The sequence below is a fragment of the Condylostylus longicornis genome, unplaced genomic scaffold (genome assembly GCF_029603195.1).
Source record: "Condylostylus longicornis isolate FDR11 unplaced genomic scaffold, ASM2960319v2 ptg000135l, whole genome shotgun sequence".
NCBI classification, from domain to species: Eukaryota; Metazoa; Arthropoda; class Insecta; order Diptera; family Dolichopodidae; genus Condylostylus; species Condylostylus longicornis.
In genome coordinates, this window is record NW_026578103.1 from 4,287,832 (window position 1) to 4,309,732 (window position 21,901).

At 26.6% G+C, this 21,901-nt stretch overlaps 5 protein-coding genes across 6 annotated transcripts in view; 3 read left to right on the forward strand and 2 right to left on the reverse strand.

The window, feature by feature from the left end:
- Nucleotides 1–245: 245 nt before the first annotated feature.
- Nucleotides 246–9,124, forward strand: LOC129615125 (serine protease inhibitor 28Dc-like). Its single transcript, XM_055530202.1, has 6 exons — nt 246–592; nt 6,528–6,631; nt 6,701–7,312; nt 7,459–7,761; nt 7,829–7,926; nt 8,056–9,124. The coding sequence occupies exons 2-6, from the start codon at nt 6,543–6,545 to the stop codon at nt 9,027–9,029; spliced, it is 2,076 nt and encodes a 691-aa protein (XP_055386177.1). The 5' UTR covers nt 246–592; nt 6,528–6,542; the 3' UTR covers nt 9,030–9,124.
- A 1,382-nt stretch (nt 9,125–10,506) lies between these two features.
- Nucleotides 10,507–11,360, forward strand: LOC129615369 (RING finger protein 212B). Its single transcript, XM_055530531.1, has 2 exons — nt 10,507–11,117; nt 11,228–11,360. Exons 1-2 carry the CDS (start codon nt 10,708–10,710, stop codon nt 11,346–11,348), a joined length of 531 nt encoding a protein of 176 aa, XP_055386506.1. The 5' UTR covers nt 10,507–10,707; the 3' UTR covers nt 11,349–11,360.
- Nucleotides 11,361–11,528: 168 nt separating this feature from the next.
- Nucleotides 11,529–12,632, reverse strand: LOC129615368 (COMM domain-containing protein 8-like). Its single transcript, XM_055530530.1, has 2 exons — nt 12,520–12,632; nt 11,529–12,466 (listed from the first exon to the last, which is right to left on the reverse strand). The coding sequence occupies exons 1-2, from the start codon at nt 12,565–12,567 to the stop codon at nt 11,945–11,947; spliced, it is 570 nt and encodes a 189-aa protein (XP_055386505.1). The 5' UTR covers nt 12,568–12,632; the 3' UTR covers nt 11,529–11,944.
- Nucleotides 12,633–13,516: 884 nt separating this feature from the next.
- On the forward strand, nt 13,517–18,617 carry LOC129615330 (THO complex subunit 2). The gene is made up of 4 exons (XM_055530473.1): nt 13,517–13,588; nt 13,647–15,786; nt 15,857–17,364; nt 17,518–18,617. The coding sequence occupies exons 2-4, from the start codon at nt 13,701–13,703 to the stop codon at nt 18,502–18,504; spliced, it is 4,581 nt and encodes a 1,526-aa protein (XP_055386448.1). The 5' UTR covers nt 13,517–13,588; nt 13,647–13,700; the 3' UTR covers nt 18,505–18,617.
- Nucleotides 18,618–20,781: 2,164 nt separating this feature from the next.
- LOC129614988 (A-kinase anchor protein 200) overlaps nt 20,782–21,901 on the reverse strand; it is a 64,181-nt gene continuing 63,061 nt past the window's right edge. For both annotated transcript variants that reach the window (XM_055530009.1, XM_055530008.1), the window contains one exon: nt 20,782–21,570. In XM_055530009.1, coding sequence (XP_055385984.1) covers nt 21,490–21,570 — 81 coding nt within the window. In that variant the 3' untranslated portion in view covers nt 20,782–21,489. The remainder of the gene's footprint in view (nt 21,571–21,901) is intronic.

Genomic DNA, 21,901 nt, shown 5'->3' on the forward strand with positions numbered 1-21,901 from the left:
AAATGAAAAAAAAACTCCTCTTCTAATAAATTAAACGGCAGCTTTGGTATACAATGCTAATATTTTTTAACTCCATTATTCGTTCGAAAAAATGTTTAATAAAAAGTTAATAATCTTGCAGAAAATTAACAAAAAACAAAATAAAAAATTTTACTCAGAGAGTTATTGAGAGAGAATAAATCTAAAATATTAAAATGTATGAAAAAATTTTAAGTTAGTACTTATTAAACCGCGATCCAAAACACTTAAAACAAAATACGAGAGAATAACTAAATTCCAAATGATTTTAAAACTTTTAAAATAATTTAAAAAAAAGAAAAAAAAAACGTAGCAATCTTCTTTTTTGTAGTCTAAAAAAATGTTTTTTTTTTGTGATTTAAAAAATATCTACAATATAAAAAAGTAAAACTGTAGTCATTATTTAAATTAATAATAAATTTGTGATTAGTAGAGAAGCAACAAAAAAATAAAACTTGTTATATAGTTCTGGCTGGTTCTGGTTTAACAGCATTGAATGGAAGAAGTTGAAGAAGAAAAGTTAAAAAAGCAATTTCAGATCGTAAATTCATTTTTAAGAAATAGAAGTTTATAGGTAAAAAATTAAAATGCTAAAAGCAAAACAATTTTTATTCCTTTTTTTTATTAATTTATCACTAATCAATTGATTTTTTTGTTTAATCTCTTTACCGTGACCTTTAGTAGTGACCGTGATAAAAAAAAAACTTTAAAATGTTTTGTTGTTGTTTTTTTATTGTTTACACTTTCTATTAAATTTTTTTTTGTTTATTTTTTAATGACGCTCTTAATATATTCCTTTTTTATGCAACTAGAGTTCAGCTATATACATGCATATATACATATACATATGTATATAGTTTTATTTACAAACTGTTATTTCGGAAAAGTGTTCATATTTGATGAAAGAAGAATTTATTTATAGTTGTGTCATAAAAAAGACTAGAATATGAAAATTATCTGAAATTGTCGCAAAATTTCGAAAAGTTTATGAATTTTTTGTAAAACAAATGCGACGGAATTATAATATTGTGTAGTGTATTATTTTATCACACCACATAGCATCAATGTATATACCTAAAGTTACAGAGCATTGAAAACATAGCATGAATTTTGTTATACACTAATTCGGGAACAATGTTTTAAATTTTCATACACTATATGTATGTTTGTAAGAATGCAGAGCAAGAATGTTTGTAAGAATCCGGGAATTCCTGGCACAGAATTTGTTTTCCTTTCGATAAAGAAAATCGGAAATTCATTAGATGATCAAAAAAATTGCAATTTAAACTGCAATATAAACTGCACAATATAATTTTCACTTGCACACACACACACATATTTGAGTTTAAATATGGATTACCTGCCGTAAACTGTTTCATAATATTCTCTTTGACTTAGTAATAAATTTTGTTTAATTATCCATAACTAACAATTACTTCATTGAAAAAAATTAAAAATACCACATATACGTATGTATTATGTATTTGATGCCTTTGTGTCTTTGTATTATAACAACGTAGAACCAAATTTATAATTATTGAAAATTAAATGTTTTTTATTGTAGGTCTTCAAAAAAATTAGTTGCTTCAGTTAAATTGCGCTAATATCTCTGCAAGGATAGAACTTATACAATCTAATGCCTAATGGAATAAATGATCCGTTGGTCCTGCAAGAAAACACTATAATAATTCATTCAGAATATTTTGATTTAAATAGCAAACTAATTTCAGTACTCGACAAATTGCATTATAAATAAGCAATAACTCGAAAATAAAAAATAGTAGCTCTCGACTATTTAGAATCTCTATAATATGCCATTAAATTTAATTTAATTTTCCCATACTAAAAACCTTATATTAATTCGGGGGATAAACGAGTTTTGTTATCAATCACGATTGTTTTTTAAAAAAATTTCAACAACGTGTGAAACTTAATTGCTATCATCATGCAATCTTGAATTGCTACTATTAAAATGAAATCTCAAAGAAACAACAAAACTTACTTCTAACGTTGCATTGTCTAACTTTTTGTCGATTGCTTAAATTTTTATTAATGATCACTTTTATTTTAGTCATTTTAGCAAAATTTAAGGAAGGCGTTAATTATTATGTTTCAGAATTTTCTAATTCAAAATAAGCATTTCTATTTGACTTTCCATATCTCGAAAAAAATTTATAATCTCTGTTAAAAATAAATTAAGTACAATATGAAATTGAGAGGAACTAAAAAAAAATTAATCTAATTTTTTCCCTTGAAATTTGATTTAAATTACGAGAATTTCTTATCACATGATATTATAATATACGGTATATGGTAAATATTATGTGCATATGTATGTAATTATGTAATAATTAAATATTGAATTCCGGGTTTTCCATAAAATATATTTTTCACAAGTTTTAATCATCTTCAAGAATTAATTTTAAAATGGTCAAAAATCAGTTGAATATTATTTAGCATAGGTACGTATATATTGTGGATATAAGTATATATATATTTATTTAAATGTATACAATGTATGGATATATACCTAATTATATTACAATTTAATCGGCTTGTTTTTACTGTCTTTTATGCTTATTTAACTGAATTTTTCTGTGTGTGTGTTAAATGAAATAAAATTGGTGTTAATGAATATAACCAACTGTACCCAACCAAAAATTATTTAACAAAATAAATTTGACATTTATATTGGTCTCTCTTAAAGATTTTATTTTTAGTATAATTACGGCATGTTAACAATATTAATAGTAATAAAATTTTTGTCAAATTATTTTATTCAGCAGTTAACATTTTCGTTAACTGGCTTTTTTCTGAAATCTTTGATAAAGGTGATTAAATATTGACCTATGTACAATTTTTTAAACTTATTTAACCAGGCTCAACAAAAATAATAAACCGGAATACACGCTGGTCGTAGGTAGACTATCACTAGAGATCATCTTGTCTTGCAGACAAACTGGAAGAACAAAAAAAATTTTTTAGTTTGCATACAATTCGGCGATAATGTTCACCGAATTTCCTGCAATTCTGCCAAAAAATGTATAAAATTTTATCAATACCGAAGAATCCACCCACAATTAGACCCCTTCACGACACATAAATAAAAAAAAATACCTCAGTTAAATTTAAATAATTAAAAGGCGTCGAGACTAGTTTTAAAATAACATGATCAAAAAACAACTGAATTGCATTTTTTGGCAATGTCAAAATGTATTGTATATAAAATTATTTCAATTGGTCGGAAAATTTAATAATTTTATTAATACAACATGCTCCCAAGATAGAGCTTATTAATTAAAATTAATAACTGAGTTTAAATTTAAAATGTCTCATGAAGGGATTCCTTCTTTCTATTATCTACTATAAAAGTTGTCAATTATATAATATCGCTCCACCATTCTGAATCATAACAAATGTTTATTAGAATGACTAATAGAACGTCAAACTATTTTCAAATTTTTAGCATAATTAATAATAAATTTATCATACAATTTTATTCACGTCTGTTTCACATGAATTTTTAATTCATGTCTAATTTACCTCATATTTCAATTTAAATAATTTATATTTTTAACATCTTGATAAGAAATAGGAAATACATGATGCATTTTAAGTTGAGCTGCGATACAAAAAATCAATAAACTGTTTAAATAAAAATTCCAATTTGATTACATCGCATAACAATTAATCATTGGGGCAAAAAACTTTTATCAATTCATCACTGAAAAATACAAAATTTTATAATTAAAGTATACTATACTTGTATGCAATATTGAGTATATGTTATATACAATATTGTACTTTACTTGAGTACGATTTTGAAGAGTGAAATTTTAAAGAAATTTATTATATATTTGGGACAATCTTAAGCGAACTGCGAATATACATTAAAATTATATTTTTTCCTTTTAATATTATTTTTAAATTTGATATTTATTGGTTTCGAAGAATAGAAATTTAACTAGATTAATTTATTACTAAAATTTAAAGTTAAATTAAAAAGTGCCACGGCAATTTGGCTTAATATTGTCAACATTATTTATTTGAACTGGACAAATCTTAATAATAATAATGTGTACCTTTCTTCTTACTCCATTTTGCAAAAAACAATATTAATTTTATTTTAAATTAAAATAAAAAATTTAAAATACTTTCCGCATTTTTAAAACTTTTTAACAAATGAAAATTTGAAAAAAATGACGCTACACGAAACGAAAGAGTCATAACGCTACAACATAATTTTCTTTTGCGTTCTTTAATTCATTTTGAATAAATACATGAAAAGGAATTTGAAGACCACACATACGTTACATATCTACATGATTTTGATGAAAATCGTGAATAAAAAACGACTTGAAATAAGAAAATTTAAATATTTATTTCAACTATCTCTTACTGTAACTACTGAGAAAATCGTCGCTTAATATAAATAATAATAATTTTGAATTTACCTGCATATATAGCACTATAGTTGATATTGCTATATACAGAAGACAATTTTTGTAATTCCGCTCTACAGAAGTGCTGGTAATAGGGATATCACCATAGGATAGATTGGTTGGGAAACCACTCCTAGAGCCTTAAAAAGCCGGAAGATGCTAATAGCCCATCTCAGCCTCCGATACGTAAAAAAGTTATACATAAAAATTATACATATACAAAATAAAATGTATATACATAATACTATTACTGTAAACTAAAAAATTTCAATTGGCCTGAGTACACCACGAATATACCACACGGACAAGTTTTAGGAATGCAGATTTTCTTGCATTCTGATAAGAAAGATTTTAAATTTAAAAAAAATTTGAAATATTTTAAATCTCACAAATGCGCGAACAATTTTCTTTTAGTAAATTTAGTATCTTATTCACTCTTCAGCGAGATTCACTTATTATTTTATTGTTACTTGCACTATCTCATTTTATCATTTTTTTAAAAAATTTCAAAGTTCTTTCAGTAATGAATAAAATATTAATTAAATAATACTTTTTGTACCTGAGCTATAGTCATTATTAAAATATAATTTAAATTCCGGACAAGTTATCATACACATAAATTTCTTCTGTTCAAAACAACAAAAACTTTATAAAGAAGTTTGTCATAAAATTTAAAGATAGTTGATTCCTTAATGTTGAATGAATATTTTTGTCAAACTGTACAGTATTATTCAAATATCAACCCGAACGTGACATAAATTTAAAATAAAACAATTATCATTGCAAAAATTATGGAATTAAAAAACTGTGCACCAATCGCCAAACAAAAAACAATTTTTTCTTTGTATTTTTCTTAAAGAGTAAGTGATTTTTTACGGATCGTGTATATGTACGCAAAATATGCATTATTTTATTAAAAGTATGTGATAAATTTCTTGTTCACTTCATTTTGAACATTTTTACAATACTTTAGCATGTAGGATTTTGTCGTCCGCAATGGCCAACAACGGATTTTTTATACTCCTGTAAAGCTAAAAAGTGGACAAAGCTATTTTCTTTCGTAAAATATTTATAGAATTGAGATGTAAAAATCTTGGTTAGAAATATATTCACATCATCCCTTATTTAAAGTCTATCTAAAATTTTTTAATCTATTTAAAATTCTCTCGTTTTAGGCTTTTTTGAGAAAATTTTGGTTTTTTAAAATACAAAAATTACAAGTTTATAAAACACAAAAAATTGTGAGCCTTTCATATTCAATTTCTTTTAAAGTTTAATGTAACTGAACCAATCGTTATGAATTCTATCCTAAATGAAGAAGCTTCTACAAAATTACAAAAAAGAAAAGTTGATAATTCTTGTCTTCTGGTAGAAAAAAGTTTAGATGGATTATACATACATACATACATACATATATATGTGTGTGTTACAGGAAAAATATTTTGTGATTTTTATCGAAATGCTTATGGAATGCCGAATTCCAAACTTGGTTGATTTTTATGCTTTGTTTACATTTTTTTTTATAGAAAAGGAAAAACCCTGCATTTAACAAATTTATTACAGTGCACATTGCTATTGTTAACACCCGCATTTAGAGCTCAAAACCTTTTGTAGTTATAAGATTGTTGTAACACTTATCATTTTTTCTTTTTTGTGTAAATGCTAAGTACCTTGATGGTTTAATGAACTTGTAATTAAAACAACGTAACTTTAGTACATTCTGTTTCAAAAGATTAATGCACAAAGAAAATTCTTCAACTAAATATGTGAAGTATGTATGTATATATATATGTATATGAATTCGATTGATATGACTAATTTCACAAGTATGAAGTTACAAAATTTTAGTCTAGTTAAATGGATTGTTGTCTTTTTGAAGCGCCACAATTTTATGTAAACCTAGTTTCATTTCCTACTTCTGAAAAACATGAAAACCGAGTATTTTAATAACATATTTAATGTAATCAATAAATTTATGCTCCAAAATAATAAATTTAAACGTAGATTTAAATTTTAATTAAATTATTTGGTTGGATAACATTTTTATACTTTTCATTTTTTCTATAGGTTTCCTTACACAAAATGCGGCAGCTTTATAAATTAAGAAATTATTTTTATATTTTATTAATTATAGCATTTCTAACATGTGTTGAAAGTCAAAGAATTTGCCGGTAAGATTACAAAATTAAATTTCTTTTTATGCAGAAAGATAAATAAATTTCCATCACTTTTATTTTAAGATATAAAGACAGATGTATTACTTTCCCAGATGAAAAAGAATTATATCAATCACAAGTTCCAGTTTTTAGTCCTATACCAATTACAACACCATTATATAGACCTCAACAGAGTCAGCAACAACAACAATTCATATTTTCACAACCATCTAGAGAAGAGCATCAAACTTTATTACAGAACAATCAACCATTACAGCAAACAATCAGAGAACCTATAATTCCGCAGTATAGTCATTCCGATAGCACAATAATTAATTATGATTCTCCGATTGCTAAAAATGTTTCCTTAAGTATATTGCATTTAGCTCAACAATTTAGCCGACATTTTCAAAGTAATTCATTAAATGGGGAACAAATATTTTCCCCTATCTCCATTTTCTCTGTTTTACAATTACTTTTGGCTGGAGCAAATGGAAAAACTTATAATGAATTAAATCAATTCTTATCATATCACTCTGATATGGGTACTTCTTCATATCAGGAGGAATTTGGTAAATTAATAGAAGATTTAATACTTCATGAAACAGAGCTTAAAAGGCATAGACCAGATGCAGAATGGAAAACATCTGTAAATAAAAACGAAATGCAAGAAAATAGAGAACCGAAGAATGTAAAGTAAGTATACATACTTCATAAATCACTTAATTTAAAAATTTTAAAGCAATTCAAGAGCCATCTTATTACTGAAGGAAGAAGGGGCAATGTTATTGTTGGAAACATTTTAATTTTATAACTAAACTAAACTTTTTATAAAATTTCAGCGATAATACACAAAAAGTTAAATTAGCAAATGGAATTTTCATTCAAAATGGTTATCCTTTACGTTCAATATATCAAAGAGTTGTCGAAGAAATTTACAAAAGTGAAATTGAAGCATTAGATTTTAACCAAAAAGAAAATGTAGTAAATTATATCAATAATTGGGTCAATCAAAGAACCTATGGCAAAATACCGTCAATAGTTGACAAAAGTGGAATTAATCGTGACACAAGTATGATAATGGCATGTGCTATATACTTCAAAGCATTTTGGGAAAAACCATTTATTAGTGGGGGAACTATGGTGTAATATTTGTTCTTTAAAAAATATTAAAAATTTATTGCAACATCAAATTGTTTTCGAATATTTCAGTAATGATTTTTATCCTGATGGTCCAGCTGGTCCAAAAATTAAAGTTAATATGATGGCCAATGGTGGAGTTTTTCCCTATTACGACGATCCAGAATATAGTAAGTTTTTAAGTCATAAACTTAGTAAGTTTACAGGTTTATTTTTAATTTTGAATTATACTTTATACATATAATATAAAAGACTAACTAAGAATTTTTCTTTATATTTTAAAATTACACACGCAACAGAAATAAAAGTAATAGGATTTCCTTATAAAGATGGCCCAACAACGATGTATATTTTTCAACCATATGAATCAACAAGAGAACGATTAAGGCAAATGCAAGAATTATTAACACCGGAAGTTATAGAATACATGATTTCACAAATGAAGAAAAAAACAGCTGTTTTTGTTTTTCCCCGTTTACATGTTGCAAACTCATTTAATTTAAAATCTACTTTATCAAATATGGGATTACATTCCATATTCTCAGTTAGAACTAGTGATTTATCTTTGATTTCGGAACTAGTACATCAACCATTTGAATCTCAAAGAAATACAGAAAGTTCTAGACCAATTTACAAACAAACAACTGGTTCTCCACAATTACAAGATAATTCACACTTTCAGCACGTTGTACAGCCGATATATAAACAACCAAATCCCACACGCGGGTCTGATATTATATTTTTGAGTAGATTTGGAGAAACTGAATCTGAATTAAATAATACAACCGAACATATCTTAGATGCAAATTATGTTACGCCTACACCTTCAACAAAAGAAAAAAGTAGAAAGAAACGGGCAGTTACATACAAAGTCGAAAGAGAAGACAAACGTAAAGATCAGCCCTTAAGGTTTAAAGATTTAGTCATAAACAAAAGAATAACAAAGTTAAATAAAGGAAAAAAAACTACAAGATCTCGAAGACAAGTTTCTCAAATAACAACACCCAATAACCTTTTACAGTATTTGGATTCAATAAGAACCAATCAAAATTTAATAAGGCCAGATTTATATGTAGATGACATTGTCCACAAAGTTGATTTAGTTGTTAATGAAGAAGGAACAGAAGGAGCTGCAGCTACTATCACTTATTTAAGAAGATCCGGTACGGACATTGTTTTTCGAGCTGATACACCTTTTTTGATAATATTACGCCATGATCAAACCAAAATTCCATTGTTCTACGGAGCAATCTTCGAGCCCTCTTTTAATTAAAAACCAATTCCAAATAATATTAATGATATTAATTCACAATATATATGTATGTACCTACATAGGAAATATTTTTTTAAAAATAAATTTTTATAAAATCCAAAACCAGATGTATATTTTGTTAACCCAAAATGATCATCTCGAATATCAACATACTTGCATACCAATATGTTAGTTTAATTATCATATCAAATCTAAATGGTTATACAAGGAAACATGTTCTCTTGTTACTTTAAAATAAGAGCATAAAGTAAAAGTTGCATTAGCATAATGGCGGGATCTAAAGGCTAAGTTAATTGAAAGAAATACTAATTACATACATTATGTATATATTATATATGTATACATAGTATGCATATATTAGAATATTTTTTTTCTGGGAAAGCATTCACGTTTTTTTCTAATTTTGAATTTGAAATTTTGACACCAACATGGGAAGGAGGCGGTAGAAAAATTTTGTTCAGACAAAATAAACTATTTACGTATGTATATAATATGGTCTACAAGCTATTAAACTTCTAAAAATTGTCATTAAAAAAAAAAAAAACAAAATTTTGATATTTTAAAGAAAAACTGACTCAAGATAACTGTTAATTTGAACGTTATTTTTGAAAGTGCGGTATTAAAGGCGGTAAAAAAAGCCGTTAGTTAAGCAATTTTTTTCATAATTTTGCCTAAAATGAGCAAGAAGCAATCCATTTTGTAAAAGAAATGTCGAAAGACAAAATTTGCCGAAAATTAAATCCTCTTGGTCTATAACTTTAGCTAAAAATTATATTTATTAAGTTTGAGTTCTTAAACTCGTACTCACCTTTATTTTACTCACCAACTGCTGATACTGTAATGTTTCGTAATCAAAGTGTTTACAATGCGCTATTCAAAACATAGCTCGAAAAAATTAAAGCTTGTTCATCAAGCGCTGTGGTACGTTTTTGTAACCCAGATATATATTACATATATATAAATACGAATAAAATAAAATATGATTAAATGATATGACTAAATAGAAGCGTAAAATTATCTCCGTTCCGTGACTTAAAAAATGCCCTTAAAACGTAAATATCAGGAAGAAACATTTTAAAATGTTTGATGAAAGCTTTTAAGCTTAACATCGTACACTGCTCAAAAATGTTTAGTATACGTAGCCAATACGTAATTAATAAACGTAAATCCCTGAACAAAAACATTGGACAAATTTTTCGTAATTTTTTTCAATGCATTTATGAGTTTCAAATTCATTTTTATTTAATTATTTTGACTTCACATTAATTTTGCTTAATTAATTTAGTGTTTCAGTTACACAAATTCCCCGTATTGGAATCCTGATTTCTACCGCTCATTTCGCATCGTACCCTTTTTCTTTTCAAATAATTCACTCACTCTCTGAGTTTTGGGAAAATAAACAGTAAAGTCTTAACACGTGGAATGACATAAATCGTTGGGTTTGGCTATAAAATTTTGTTTTTTTCTGACACACTTTTAGAGCTCTTGCTGTCATTTTTTTTAATCTTTTTAAAAACTTTATTAAAACGAAGCTGAACGGTTTTAGAAAATGTGACTACCCAAGATTTATAGAAAAATAAACAATAAAATATGTGGGATGATACATCCGTAAATATTTGATCGCAGTTATAGGTTTTAGTTAATTATAATTTTTAAAAAGTTTATATTAAACTATAAAATGTCTTGGATTCATTGTAATAAATGTTTTTTAAAGGATCAAAATTTTAATGAAATTCTATTTTTACAATGTGGTCATTTGTTATGTAGAAAATGCATTTCTAAGAAATGTCTAATATGTTATAAAACTACCAAATACGTAACATTACCTAAAAAGGAAATAATGCCGACAATGGATTTATATTTTCAAAATCCAATAAATTATGGAAAAAAATTACTATCAATTTTAAAATTTCAATTTGAAAATCGAATAAATTTGGAAGTAGAAGGAGCGAAATTATTTAAAAAAATAAAGCAAGTTAAAGAAAATTGTCAGAAAGTTGATCAGGAAATCAAAAACGCTCAAGAAGAAATGAGAAAAGAATATTTACGTATTAAAAAAATGAAAGTGTTTATTGAGCAAACTAAAATGTAAGCTTTTGCATGTGCATGTGCAAGTCACTTAAATAGTTATAAAACAAATACATTTTTTGTTGGAATATTTATTAATTATTAAAAAGAAACATACATTATACATGTAGGTACAAAAATGTACGAAAATCAAATAAGGATGGCAGTCAAGATTCCGGTGTTCATGGTATTCAAACTTCTTACAACACATTACAAGATACATCTTTTCTGTTACCATCAACAGTGGATTAACTTTTATTTATAATAGTAAATTTAATTTTAAATTGGTTTAATATTGTTTTCAATGTACAATTCAACTAAAATTTAAAAATCATCTAAAACATTTCAACTTTTACGGAATGATAATTTTATTTAATACCTTAACGATTATGTACCTATTTAATGAGATAATATTACATATTAAGAATTATATAATCTTATTTATGTATTATGTATACAAAAAGAATTATTATTTTTTTTTCCTCTTTAAAAGATTTATAATGGTAATAAATATTTAAAGGTAATATTTTAAATACTACGATCATTTTAATAATCCATTCCCAATTTCTATATGAATTAAATGAAAATACAAGGATTGAAGTTAGTTTTGTGTACCTACACACTTTGCCTACGGGTAAGAACATAATGAGGAATATAGCATTTCAGTTCCCCTTTCATAGAACATTTTCCAGCTCAATATATTCTGCATATTATAACATTTTTTCTTAAATATATTACATTTGTATGTGCATACACATGTAACTTTGGTAGGTGTACATATTATTTTAAAATACAAAATATTTTTGCTTATGTATGATCAATATGCAATCATTAACTTGTTACATTTATCAATTTGTTTTAAGTAAAGCTTCGCAATTTTCCAAGACTTCTATTAGCGTGTCTAACATTTTTCGATCCAATTCCATAAAAATAGAAGATTCCTTTGGTTTCTTTTCATTTTCATTACTATAAATACAATTTAAAGTTAACGATGCTATTTCTCTACGTAACGATGGATTATTGCTATCACCAAAAACAAATCTTATATCCCAATCAAAAGATTGTAATAATTTGTAATGTTTTGAGTTATGTTCCCTCAACAAAAAAACAACTACCTCAGACTTTCGAGTTTTCAAAACTGCCAATATAGATTGTTGTAAGTCCAAGCTTAAATGAGAAAACTGTGATAAAAATTCAACTTCGCTGACTACGTTTAAAACGTAAAGTTTAAAGGCATTAGCGATAATTTCGACAGTCTTTTCAAATTGCTCAACGCTAGAAAAACCATATTTGTGACAAGATTTCAATAAAATCTGTTCATCTTTATCTTCTGTTGAGCCTATAAGGTGGTCAATTGAATGGTGTAACACCTAAAATAAAACATTATTGCAATTTCTGATTTTCATAAAAATTTTTTTCCTACTTCGTTTAATATTTCTTTATTATCAATATTCAACATGAATTCATGCATAGTTTCAATATTTTTTTAATTATATTACTGTAAAGATTGAAAGTTGTACCATTAAAACTTAAAAAACGCAAAAATTTATTTTAGACGAAACTTTCATTTGTCCTGTAAAAGTAAAATCACGATTTTCATTATTAAAGTTTCCACGGATGAACTTTTGATAAAAATGTTTATATTTATTTCTTAAATTTCAACTTTTTTACTAAATAACACATTATTCCATAGACGAATTCAATTAATAGACTGGCATCTGTCTACTAATTATAAGATTTTTAACCTAAAATGCAGAGCAGCGTTGCGAAGTTTGACAGTATTAAAATTTTATGTAGTAAATTATACATAAACGACTAAGCGTCATATTATTAGAAAATTAAACAAAATTAAAAAAGAAAATAATTTTTAAGAATTGCTTTAATCGCCCTTTGATTAAATAGTAAGCGTAATTTTTCTCGCACCTGTCAATCTTTAAAACACATTTTCGGATTTGAATGGTTATGTAGCTTAAAATTGAAAACTCCGCTATTTTTTTATTTTTGGAATTCTTGAGTTTTCATTATTTTTTACGTTTATATAATATTTTCAAACATTAGCAGAAGAATGAAATAACAATTTTTTTATGTAAAATATTTTCTAACAAACTATATTCTACAAACAAAATAATGACTACATTTGACAATTTAGAACAAAAACTTAATTTGACAAATATCAAACTATAATCAAATTTTTAATTTTTTTCTTTTAATAACGTCATGTAATTTTTATCTTATAAGAAAGCTTATCTAGAATAAGGGAAATATGAATTTAATTTCTATGCTTCTTTTAAAGTTTTTTATTTATCTCATACTGTAGACTCACCTTTATATATTGAAGTTTCGACTATCACAAATTTTCTATTTTTACTATTTAGAGGGCCATCGCTTGACGTCTTACATGACAATTACTAATAATAAAGTTCAGAAGTAGTTGTAGACATATTTGCTTATACTACTATTTAGGAAAATTAATAGTTATTATAACGATTTCGGTGTGAACTTGTTTAATATGATATTTTGCGTTATTATTTGACGTTCTTTGTATTTTAGACACACCAAATAGAATAATACAAAAGTATTTTTGTAATTTAACGTTTTGCTAAAATGGATAGCCAAACTCGAAGTCAAATGTGGAAACATTGGGAAAAAAGTGGAAAATCCGATTTCTTAAAATTCATGAAATCCACTGTTAAAAGTCAAAATGCAGATCTGTTTTTTAAGAGTGAAAATATTATTTCAGGCATTACAAGAGCTATTTACGAATTGGTTTGGCAGTGTCTTTTAGGGCGTTTAAAAAAGGAAGCGGTGCTTAACGCTTTATCAGAAATATCACACTATCACTGGGATATACCAACAATAATTTTAGATGTAATTAATATCGTTGATGCAGAAACCTCAATTGTTGGAACTGATGGATATCAAGATGAACGTGCTATATTTTGCGAAATTACAAAGGATATTGACAGTTTTATGTCTGAAAAACTACTAAAAGAACGATTGGAAATTGACACATTGCAAGATTCTGGTACAGTCAAACCGAAAGTGTTTTACACAAAATTCATTAAGATAAAAACAAAATTATATTACAAGCAACGTAGATTTAATTTATTTAGAGAAGAAAGTGAAGGCTATGCCAAACTGATAACTGAGTTAAATCAAGAATTTGACGAAAAAACTTTTGGATCTTCTAATGCTATGGATATGATAAAATCTTTGATTGGTTGCTTTAATCTTGACCCTAATCGCGTACTGGATATTATATTAGAGTCTTTCGAAACGAAACCTGAAAACCATACATTTTTTATTCCACTGTTACAGTCCTACATGCCAAGTGGTTCAATAATTTGTGAAGTTCTAGGATATAAGCTGAGAAATTTTTCAAATTCGGTTAACTCAACTCCAAGATCGTTATTTGATATTACTGCATTACTTCTTAAATACTTGGTTATTAAATTGGATGATATTTACATATGGCTTAGCCCGACTGACGCTGAAATAACTGCGGATTGGGAAAAAGAAATGCTAGAAGCTAAAGAATATGTTCGAAAATTAAACATTATTTCAACTAATAAAGACAAGGAACCTGTAGAAATTGAACCGGAGCCAACAGATAAGGAAGATAAATATATAAAAAATCAAAAATTTGGATTATTTGAATCACTTTTGAAAGTAGGAAATTGGAAGGATGCGGAAAAATTGATTAATAAATTACCAGAACAATGTGTTGTTGTTCATGAACCAATTGCAAAGGCATTATGTGAGTTAATTCACAGATCAATCAACAGTATATATTCAAAAAAATGTTCTGAATTATTTGCACCTGTTCAATCTGTAAGCAAAAAGGAAAAAAGTTTGTTAGACATCTATTTTGACTTTTCTATGGAAGCTAAAACATTTAACGAGCTAAGCAGCTATGTATTTCCAATGGTTAATACATTAGGACCATCATTGCATTATGATCCTGTACTAATATACAAACTAATAAGATTAACGAGGACAATATTATCTGAAATGAATGTGGATCACTTAAATTTACCTGTTGCAAATACTGATGAAGAGAAAATGTATTATGATGTCTTAAATCTTATTGATTCATCAATTTTACCAGCTTTATCTTATTTAGACTGCAATTGTTGTATTGCTGAAGAAGTATGGACGGTTATAAAGTATTTTCCATACAATTTAAGATATGCACTTTACTCGAAATGGAAAAATGAATCTTATTTAACACAACCTGAACTTATAATACGACAGGGAAATACTAAGAAAAATATAAAAGCGCTGATGAAACGAGTTAGTAAAGAAAATGTAAAACCGGTGGGGCGCTTAATTGGGAAACTAAGCCATTGCTCTCCTGGATTTTTGTTTGATTATATTTTATTACAAATACAGATTTATGATAATTTAATTGGACCAGTAGTTGATTCACTAAAATATTTAACATCTCTTTCGTATGATGTGTTAGGTTATTGTTTAATTGAATCACTAGCTTTAGCTGATAGGGATCGCTTTAAAGACGATGGTACATCACTATCAATGTGGTTACAGAGCTTAGCTAGTTTTTGTGGATCAATTTACAAAAAATATAATATAGAATTAAGCGGTTTATTACAGTATGTTGCAAATCAATTAAAATCCCAACGTAGCTTAGATTTATTAATACTTAAAGAAGTTGTACAGAAGATGACAGGTAATTGAAAAAGATAAAGCCAGATTTTAAGGAAGTTAATAATTTGCAATTTTTAAATAATTTTTTTTAGGGATTGAAGCTACAGAAGAAATGACAAATGAACAATTGAACGCAATGAGCGGTGGTGAATTATTACGAGGTGAAGCGGGATATTTTAGTCAAGTCCGAAACACAAAGAAATCTTCACAAAGATTGAAAGAAGCGTTAGCTAATAATGATTTGGCAGTAACCTTATGTTTGTTAATGGCTCAACAAAAACACTGTGTTATATATCGTGAGACAGCTAGAAATCATTTAAAATTGGTTGGAAAACTTTATGATCAATGCCAAGATACGTTAGTTCAATTTGGTACATTCCTAGGGTCAACTTATTCTGTAGACGAGTATGTCGAACGTCTACCCTCAATCATAAAAATGTTGCAAGAATATCATATACACTCCGATGTTGCATTTTTTTTAGCGAGACCAATGTTTACCCACCAAATTAATCAAAAGTATGATCAATTACGAAAGTCTGACCCTAATTCAAAGAAGTTAACAACATCTCAAAAAATGTCCAAATATTTGGAAGCCACGTCTGCCATAATGGATCCTATTGTAGAGTCAGTAAGGCCATTACACGGCCCTAAAGTTTGGGAAGACATAAGTCCGCAATTCTTGGTTACTTTTTGGTCTTTGAGTATGTATGATCTTCAAATACCGCATGACAGCTATCAAAAAGAAATAACCAAAATAAAACAACTTTCTGTACAAGCCTTAGACGCAAATTTTTCTAAAGGCAAAAAGGAGCAAGAACGTTATATAGCTTTGATGGAGAAACTTCAAGATGAAAAACGAAAGCAACAAGAACATGTTGACAAAATACATCAAAGGCTTGCTCAAGAAAAAGACAACTGGTTTTTATCCCGCTCAGCTAAAGCTGCAAAAAATGAAACCATAACTCAATTTCTTCAGTTATGCTTGTTTCCACGTTGTACATTTACCGCTCTTGATGCAATTTATTGCGCAAAATTTGTTCATACAATTCATACTTTGAAAGCCGCTAACTTTTCGACTCTTTTATGTTATGACAGAATATTTTGTGATATAACGTATTCTGTAACATCATGTACTGAAAATGAAGCAACCAGATATGGTAGATTTTTATGTGCAATGCTAGAAACTGTTATGAAATGGCATTCGGATCAAAATGTTTTCAACAAGGAGTGTGCAAGTTTTCCCGGATTCGTAACGAAGTTCCGTGTAAGCAACCAATTTTCTGAAGCAAATGATCAAGTGGGTTATGAGAATTACAGACATGTTTGCCATAAATGGCATTATAAAATTACTAAAGCTATTGTTGTATGTTTAGATTCTAAAGATTATATGCAAATTCGTAATGCTTTAATAATTTTAATGAGAATTCTACCTCATTTTCCAGTTTTGACTAAGCTTTCTCAAATAATAGAAAGAAAAGTAGAAAAAGTTAGAGAGGAAGAAAAAAATCAAAGGCCCGACTTATTCGTTTTAGCATCAAGTTATATTGGTCAACTTAAAACGAGGGCTGCCAATATGATCAAAGAAAGCGACTTCCACCAGGTAAGTTTATTTATGTAAATGTATACTTTCTTTTCTAAAATTAATAAAAATAATGGTACTTCTACATTAGATGTTAGCAATACCCACAAAAAATTACTTTAAAAAATAATGAATAAAAAATGTTAATCAAAAATTCTAATCGTGTGTTTGAAGGTATCCGAAAAACCCCAAAGAGATACGATAGTGGTACAAGATATAAAGCCAGTCGCTCCAACAAGCTCCTTAAACGGTGAAATAAAATTAGATAAACGTGAAAAAGATAAAGGTGACAAAAAAATAATCAAAAACTCTATAAATAATGACAAAGATATAAAATTGATAAACTTGACTGAAATCCTCGATAAAGATATAAAAAAAGAAGTTAAAGACACAAAAAAAGAAAAAGAAGAAAAAATTAAAGAAACAAAAATTAAGGACGATAAAGATGATGATATAAGGCGAAAAGAAAAGGAAAGAAGGAAGGAATATCGCTTAAATGATTCACCAATTTTTGTTGATGCGCCCCATACAAATGACTATTATTTTATTGACAAAGAACATGATCTTCGTGTTGAACGAGAGCGTGAAAGGGAAAAAGAAAAGGACAGAGAAAGAGAAAGGGATCGAGACTTAAGTTCAGTATCAAATTCTAGTAATGGGTCTCTTCAAAGAAGAAGTCAAGAGCATCAAGATTTTGAAAAAGAAACAAAAAGACGTAAGGTTGAAAGTCAAGCTGGAAGTAGTAGCAATACTTCAAGTTTAAAGAAAATTCAACAACAACAGCAACTGCAACAACAACCACAGCACCATCAGAATGATCCTGAAATTTATGAAATAAAAAAAGAAAGAAGTTCCAAAACAAAAGATCGCAAAGAAAAAAGCATGGATGATGAGAAGGAATTATTACGCAAAGAGAGAAAGCTTGGAAGAAAACGAGAAAGATTAGAAGAAAATTCTTCAAATGAGCATAAAAGAAGGCGTGGTACTGAAGCGAATCCAAATGGTGCTGATGATGAGTCCAGTAGAGGAGATAAGTATCATTCAAGAGAGAAATCACCGCATGGTAGTAGAGAAGCAAAAGATAGATCCTCACATGATAAGTTTGAACGAGAAAAATCATATACTTTGACCAAATCTACAAGGTCAAGGGTAGCATATTAAATAAAATTTTACAAATTTCTTAAAATGAAACAAATAAGATTGGTTTATATAAAATAGTTATTTTAAGTTTTTTTATTTGCAATGTTGTACGGCCCTTTTAATCACTGTTCACTTTCATATCCATAAATGTATACTTTAAGGAATAAACGAGGGTTAATAAAAATATTGAGTATTCTCAAAACTTATGAGGAGATTCCATGTCCAAATTATTAAGAGATCATACATAATTTAAATGATACTTAAAATAGTTTTTGCTTTTTCTTTTCCCTTAATTTTCATAAATGATTGCAGAAATCATTATCAAAAATTGTCTTGCAAAATAAGAGCTTCATTAGAAAATGTGTATGAAAATGCATATACGGATGTACATTCATAATGTCAAAAATCGCAAAAATTAATAAAATATTTATTATAATTACTTCCTTGTGCAAAACAAAGATGTATAGCTGGGTTAATTTTATTTTCAAGCAGAAATGCCTCGTTAAGCTCTTTTAATTTATCCTTTTTAGTTTTTTATTTAATCATATAGTAATGGATGAGAGTAATGATTCTATTAACTATTGCTATCGTACCACTGAACAAAAAGAGGCGCATATTAATTAGATGTAATAAATAGTCAAAGCAAAATATTACGGGAAAATGCGCTTAAGAATTCAAAGCTCCTAAAGGCAAAAACTTCTACAAAAATATCTTAATTTGAAAAAGTTTATATATGTATTGAAAAATGCCCACACTTATTATTTAATTCAAATGGAACCAACTTTTTTTTAATTTTAATTTATTTTAATTATTTATTTTAGTAGTATTCGTATAAAATTAATTAAGAGCACAGAATAAATAATTAAAAGCGTTTAATTAAAACCTCAATCGACTGTATAATTTCGACAATTATTACCCTTCAAAGCAAGCGCATGAGCCATTGCGACAGGGAATAAAAAAATTTGTATTTATTTAGTAATTATTATAAAAATTTAGCTTGTCAGTAGATATATACATATGTATATATATTTCCATATTCTAATACAAATTTCGAGTGCTCAATTAAAATGAATAAAAGATTTTGAGCAACGTGAGCTTATATGAAACGTAAGTCACTTTTGCTGTTAATTTGCTCGAAAATCATTATATTTTTTGTTTAAGGATTATAAATCTAGTTGTACTGTCTTTTTATGGAGTAAATTGGATAAATTGTGTATAAAAAATTTTTTTTCTAAATTAACTGTAGGTATTTTTGATAATTTTATTCTTTTCTAGCACAAAATTTGTAATTTGTTCTAGAAGTATTTTTGCAAATGCAGCAAGGGTTTGACGGTACATATTTTTTTTTAAATAGAACTGCAAACTAAGGTCTTAAAAAGTACATTTTATTTTTTTTTTACGCAAGTAAAAATAAATAAATTTTTATTTATTCAATACAGACTTATTATTAGTGCAAAAGAAAATAAAAAATATAGGGATCGAGGCAAACATTTCATGAAATTTCTAAAGTGGTCATTACTTTGCTTTAAATATTTTCTAAAAAAAAATTCTAGATATTTTCATAAATATAATATGCACTGCGAAACAAAATAACTTTGAAACGCAATGCTGTCAAAACATAAGGTAATAAATATACATACAATATATTTCCAACTATGCTATAACATCAAAACAGTTCATATGAATTAACTGTGTTACTCATACTAATTTCGTTATATAGCAAAAATATAACAATATTTATGAACTGTTTTGAATTGCAATTTTTGTTTAGACAAACATAAATAACGTATAGTACTGGTTTAGTTTATATATCGCGGTATTTCGCGTTTACGAGAAGTCTTTTTTTTAAATTGTTCGTCTAGGTTCCTATTTTTCAAATTGAATAAAAAATATGACTCTGAAAACACTTCATCGACAAGTGCAAAAAAAGTAGCAACTTTGCAGTTTTTGCAGTTTTTTATTGCTACTAAAGCAACTTAAGTTCTAAGTTAGAAATGTAAATACTCACTGCATTTTTAAAAACACCCTATATTGCCAATTATATATTGTGTAAATTAATCTCCATGCTGCATTTTGGACTAGACTTTTATAAATGCAGAATGTATAAAGTGTGTCAGTAATTATGGTTTTATAGGGAAGTAATGACGGAAACTACAAAAAAAATAACAAACTAACGAAATTTACTGATTTAGAGGGATAAAAGGTGAAAATAAATAAACAATGATAAATTGTTTTATATTGAAAGTTTTGTGTCACATTTATTAAAAATAAAAAATATCAGTTTATGTTATATATGTATATTTTTAATCGTATGGTACTTAAAAAATTAGAATATTTGAGTTTTTTTATTTTTTTTTTTATTTTTTTTTTGTTTAACCAATAACAATTTACATCGAATTTTGTTTATTTTTATTCTTTTTTTTATAATTATCAAATATTCTATATAATTAAGATTAAACTTATGCTTTTTTCTTTAATTTTTTTTTTTTGCGAATATTGGATATAAATTTACTTATTTTCGTTTTGTTGTTTTTTTTTTTCATTTTTTTTAATTTTTGTAATGAAAGAGTATTGTTATTATATATATAATTATTATTAAAAAAAAAAAAAAACAAATAGGATGGTTTTTTTCGATAAATGTCTAAATATCTTAATTTTCTTTTATTATTTTATTAAATATTTTTTTCGATTTTAATTCTTATATCCTTCTTTTATCTTTGTTTTTTTTTATCATTATATATTTTGTGTATTTTGTTGTAATAAACTATTTTAAATTTTGAAATGTATCTGTATTTCTTTGTATTTTTTATTCTAGTTAGGTTTATATTTAATACATTTTATATATATTTATATATATATATATATCTATATTTATATAATTTTTTTTTTATTTATTTATTATTTTTTTTAATTTAATTTTTAAGATCGATTTTTTTTATGCAAAAAAGTATATAATATTCGTTTCAAAAATGAATTTTTAATGCTAAAATAAAAATAGATTTGTTTTTATTCAGCAACTGCAGTAGCTCCTTGCGTTATAACTTCGGTACCAACTTTTTCAATTTGTTGATTTTCAGATTTAATATCCTGAAATAATAAAAAAAGAATAAATAAAATAGATTTCAATAATTTGTATGTTATTCGAATACATAGAAAAAAATTAGGAACAATATCTGTAATAAACTCATATTATATTAATGGATTCACAAACTTAGATCATGCATCAATGTTGATGGGAATTTTTCTAATAAAATATAACAATGATGAAGTGCAAAAATATGTCAAAGTACTAATTTCGAACGATTCTCTTTATGCGGCATAGATTTCTGTGCCGTGTGTATATTAGTTTACGAGATCGAAACGGTTGAATTAGGCTGAATGCATGGTTGAAGTAGCAAAAAGGCTAAGAGCGTTCTAA

Bases quoted from the DNA above. Each gene is read 5' to 3' on its own strand.
- LOC129615330 (XM_055530473.1), top strand. From the start codon at position 13,701: ATGGATAGCCAAACTCGAAGTCAAATGTGGAAACATTGGGAAAAAAGT. The intron at 15,787-15,856 runs GTAATTGAAAAA...AATTTTTTTTAG, and splicing joins AGTTGTACAGAAGATGACAG to GGATTGAAGCTACAGAAGAA. The intron at 17,365-17,517 runs GTAAGTTTATTT...GTGTGTTTGAAG, and splicing joins AAGAAAGCGACTTCCACCAG to GTATCCGAAAAACCCCAAAG.
- LOC129615368 (XM_055530530.1), bottom strand. From the start codon at position 12,567: ATGCATGAATTCATGTTGAATATTGATAATAAAGAAATATTAAACGAA. The intron at 12,467-12,519 runs GTAGGAAAAAAA...GTTTTATTTTAG, and splicing joins ATAAAGAAATATTAAACGAA to GTGTTACACCATTCAATTGA.
- LOC129615125 (XM_055530202.1), top strand. From the start codon at position 6,543: ATGCGGCAGCTTTATAAATTAAGAAATTATTTTTATATTTTATTAATT. The intron at 7,313-7,458 runs GTAAGTATACAT...ATAAAATTTCAG, and splicing joins AGAGAACCGAAGAATGTAAA to CGATAATACACAAAAAGTTA. The intron at 7,927-8,055 runs GTAAGTTTTTAA...CACACGCAACAG, and splicing joins TTACGACGATCCAGAATATA to AAATAAAAGTAATAGGATTT.
- LOC129615369 (XM_055530531.1), top strand. From the start codon at position 10,708: ATGTCTTGGATTCATTGTAATAAATGTTTTTTAAAGGATCAAAATTTT. The intron at 11,118-11,227 runs GTAAGCTTTTGC...TTATACATGTAG, and splicing joins TTTATTGAGCAAACTAAAAT to GTACAAAAATGTACGAAAAT.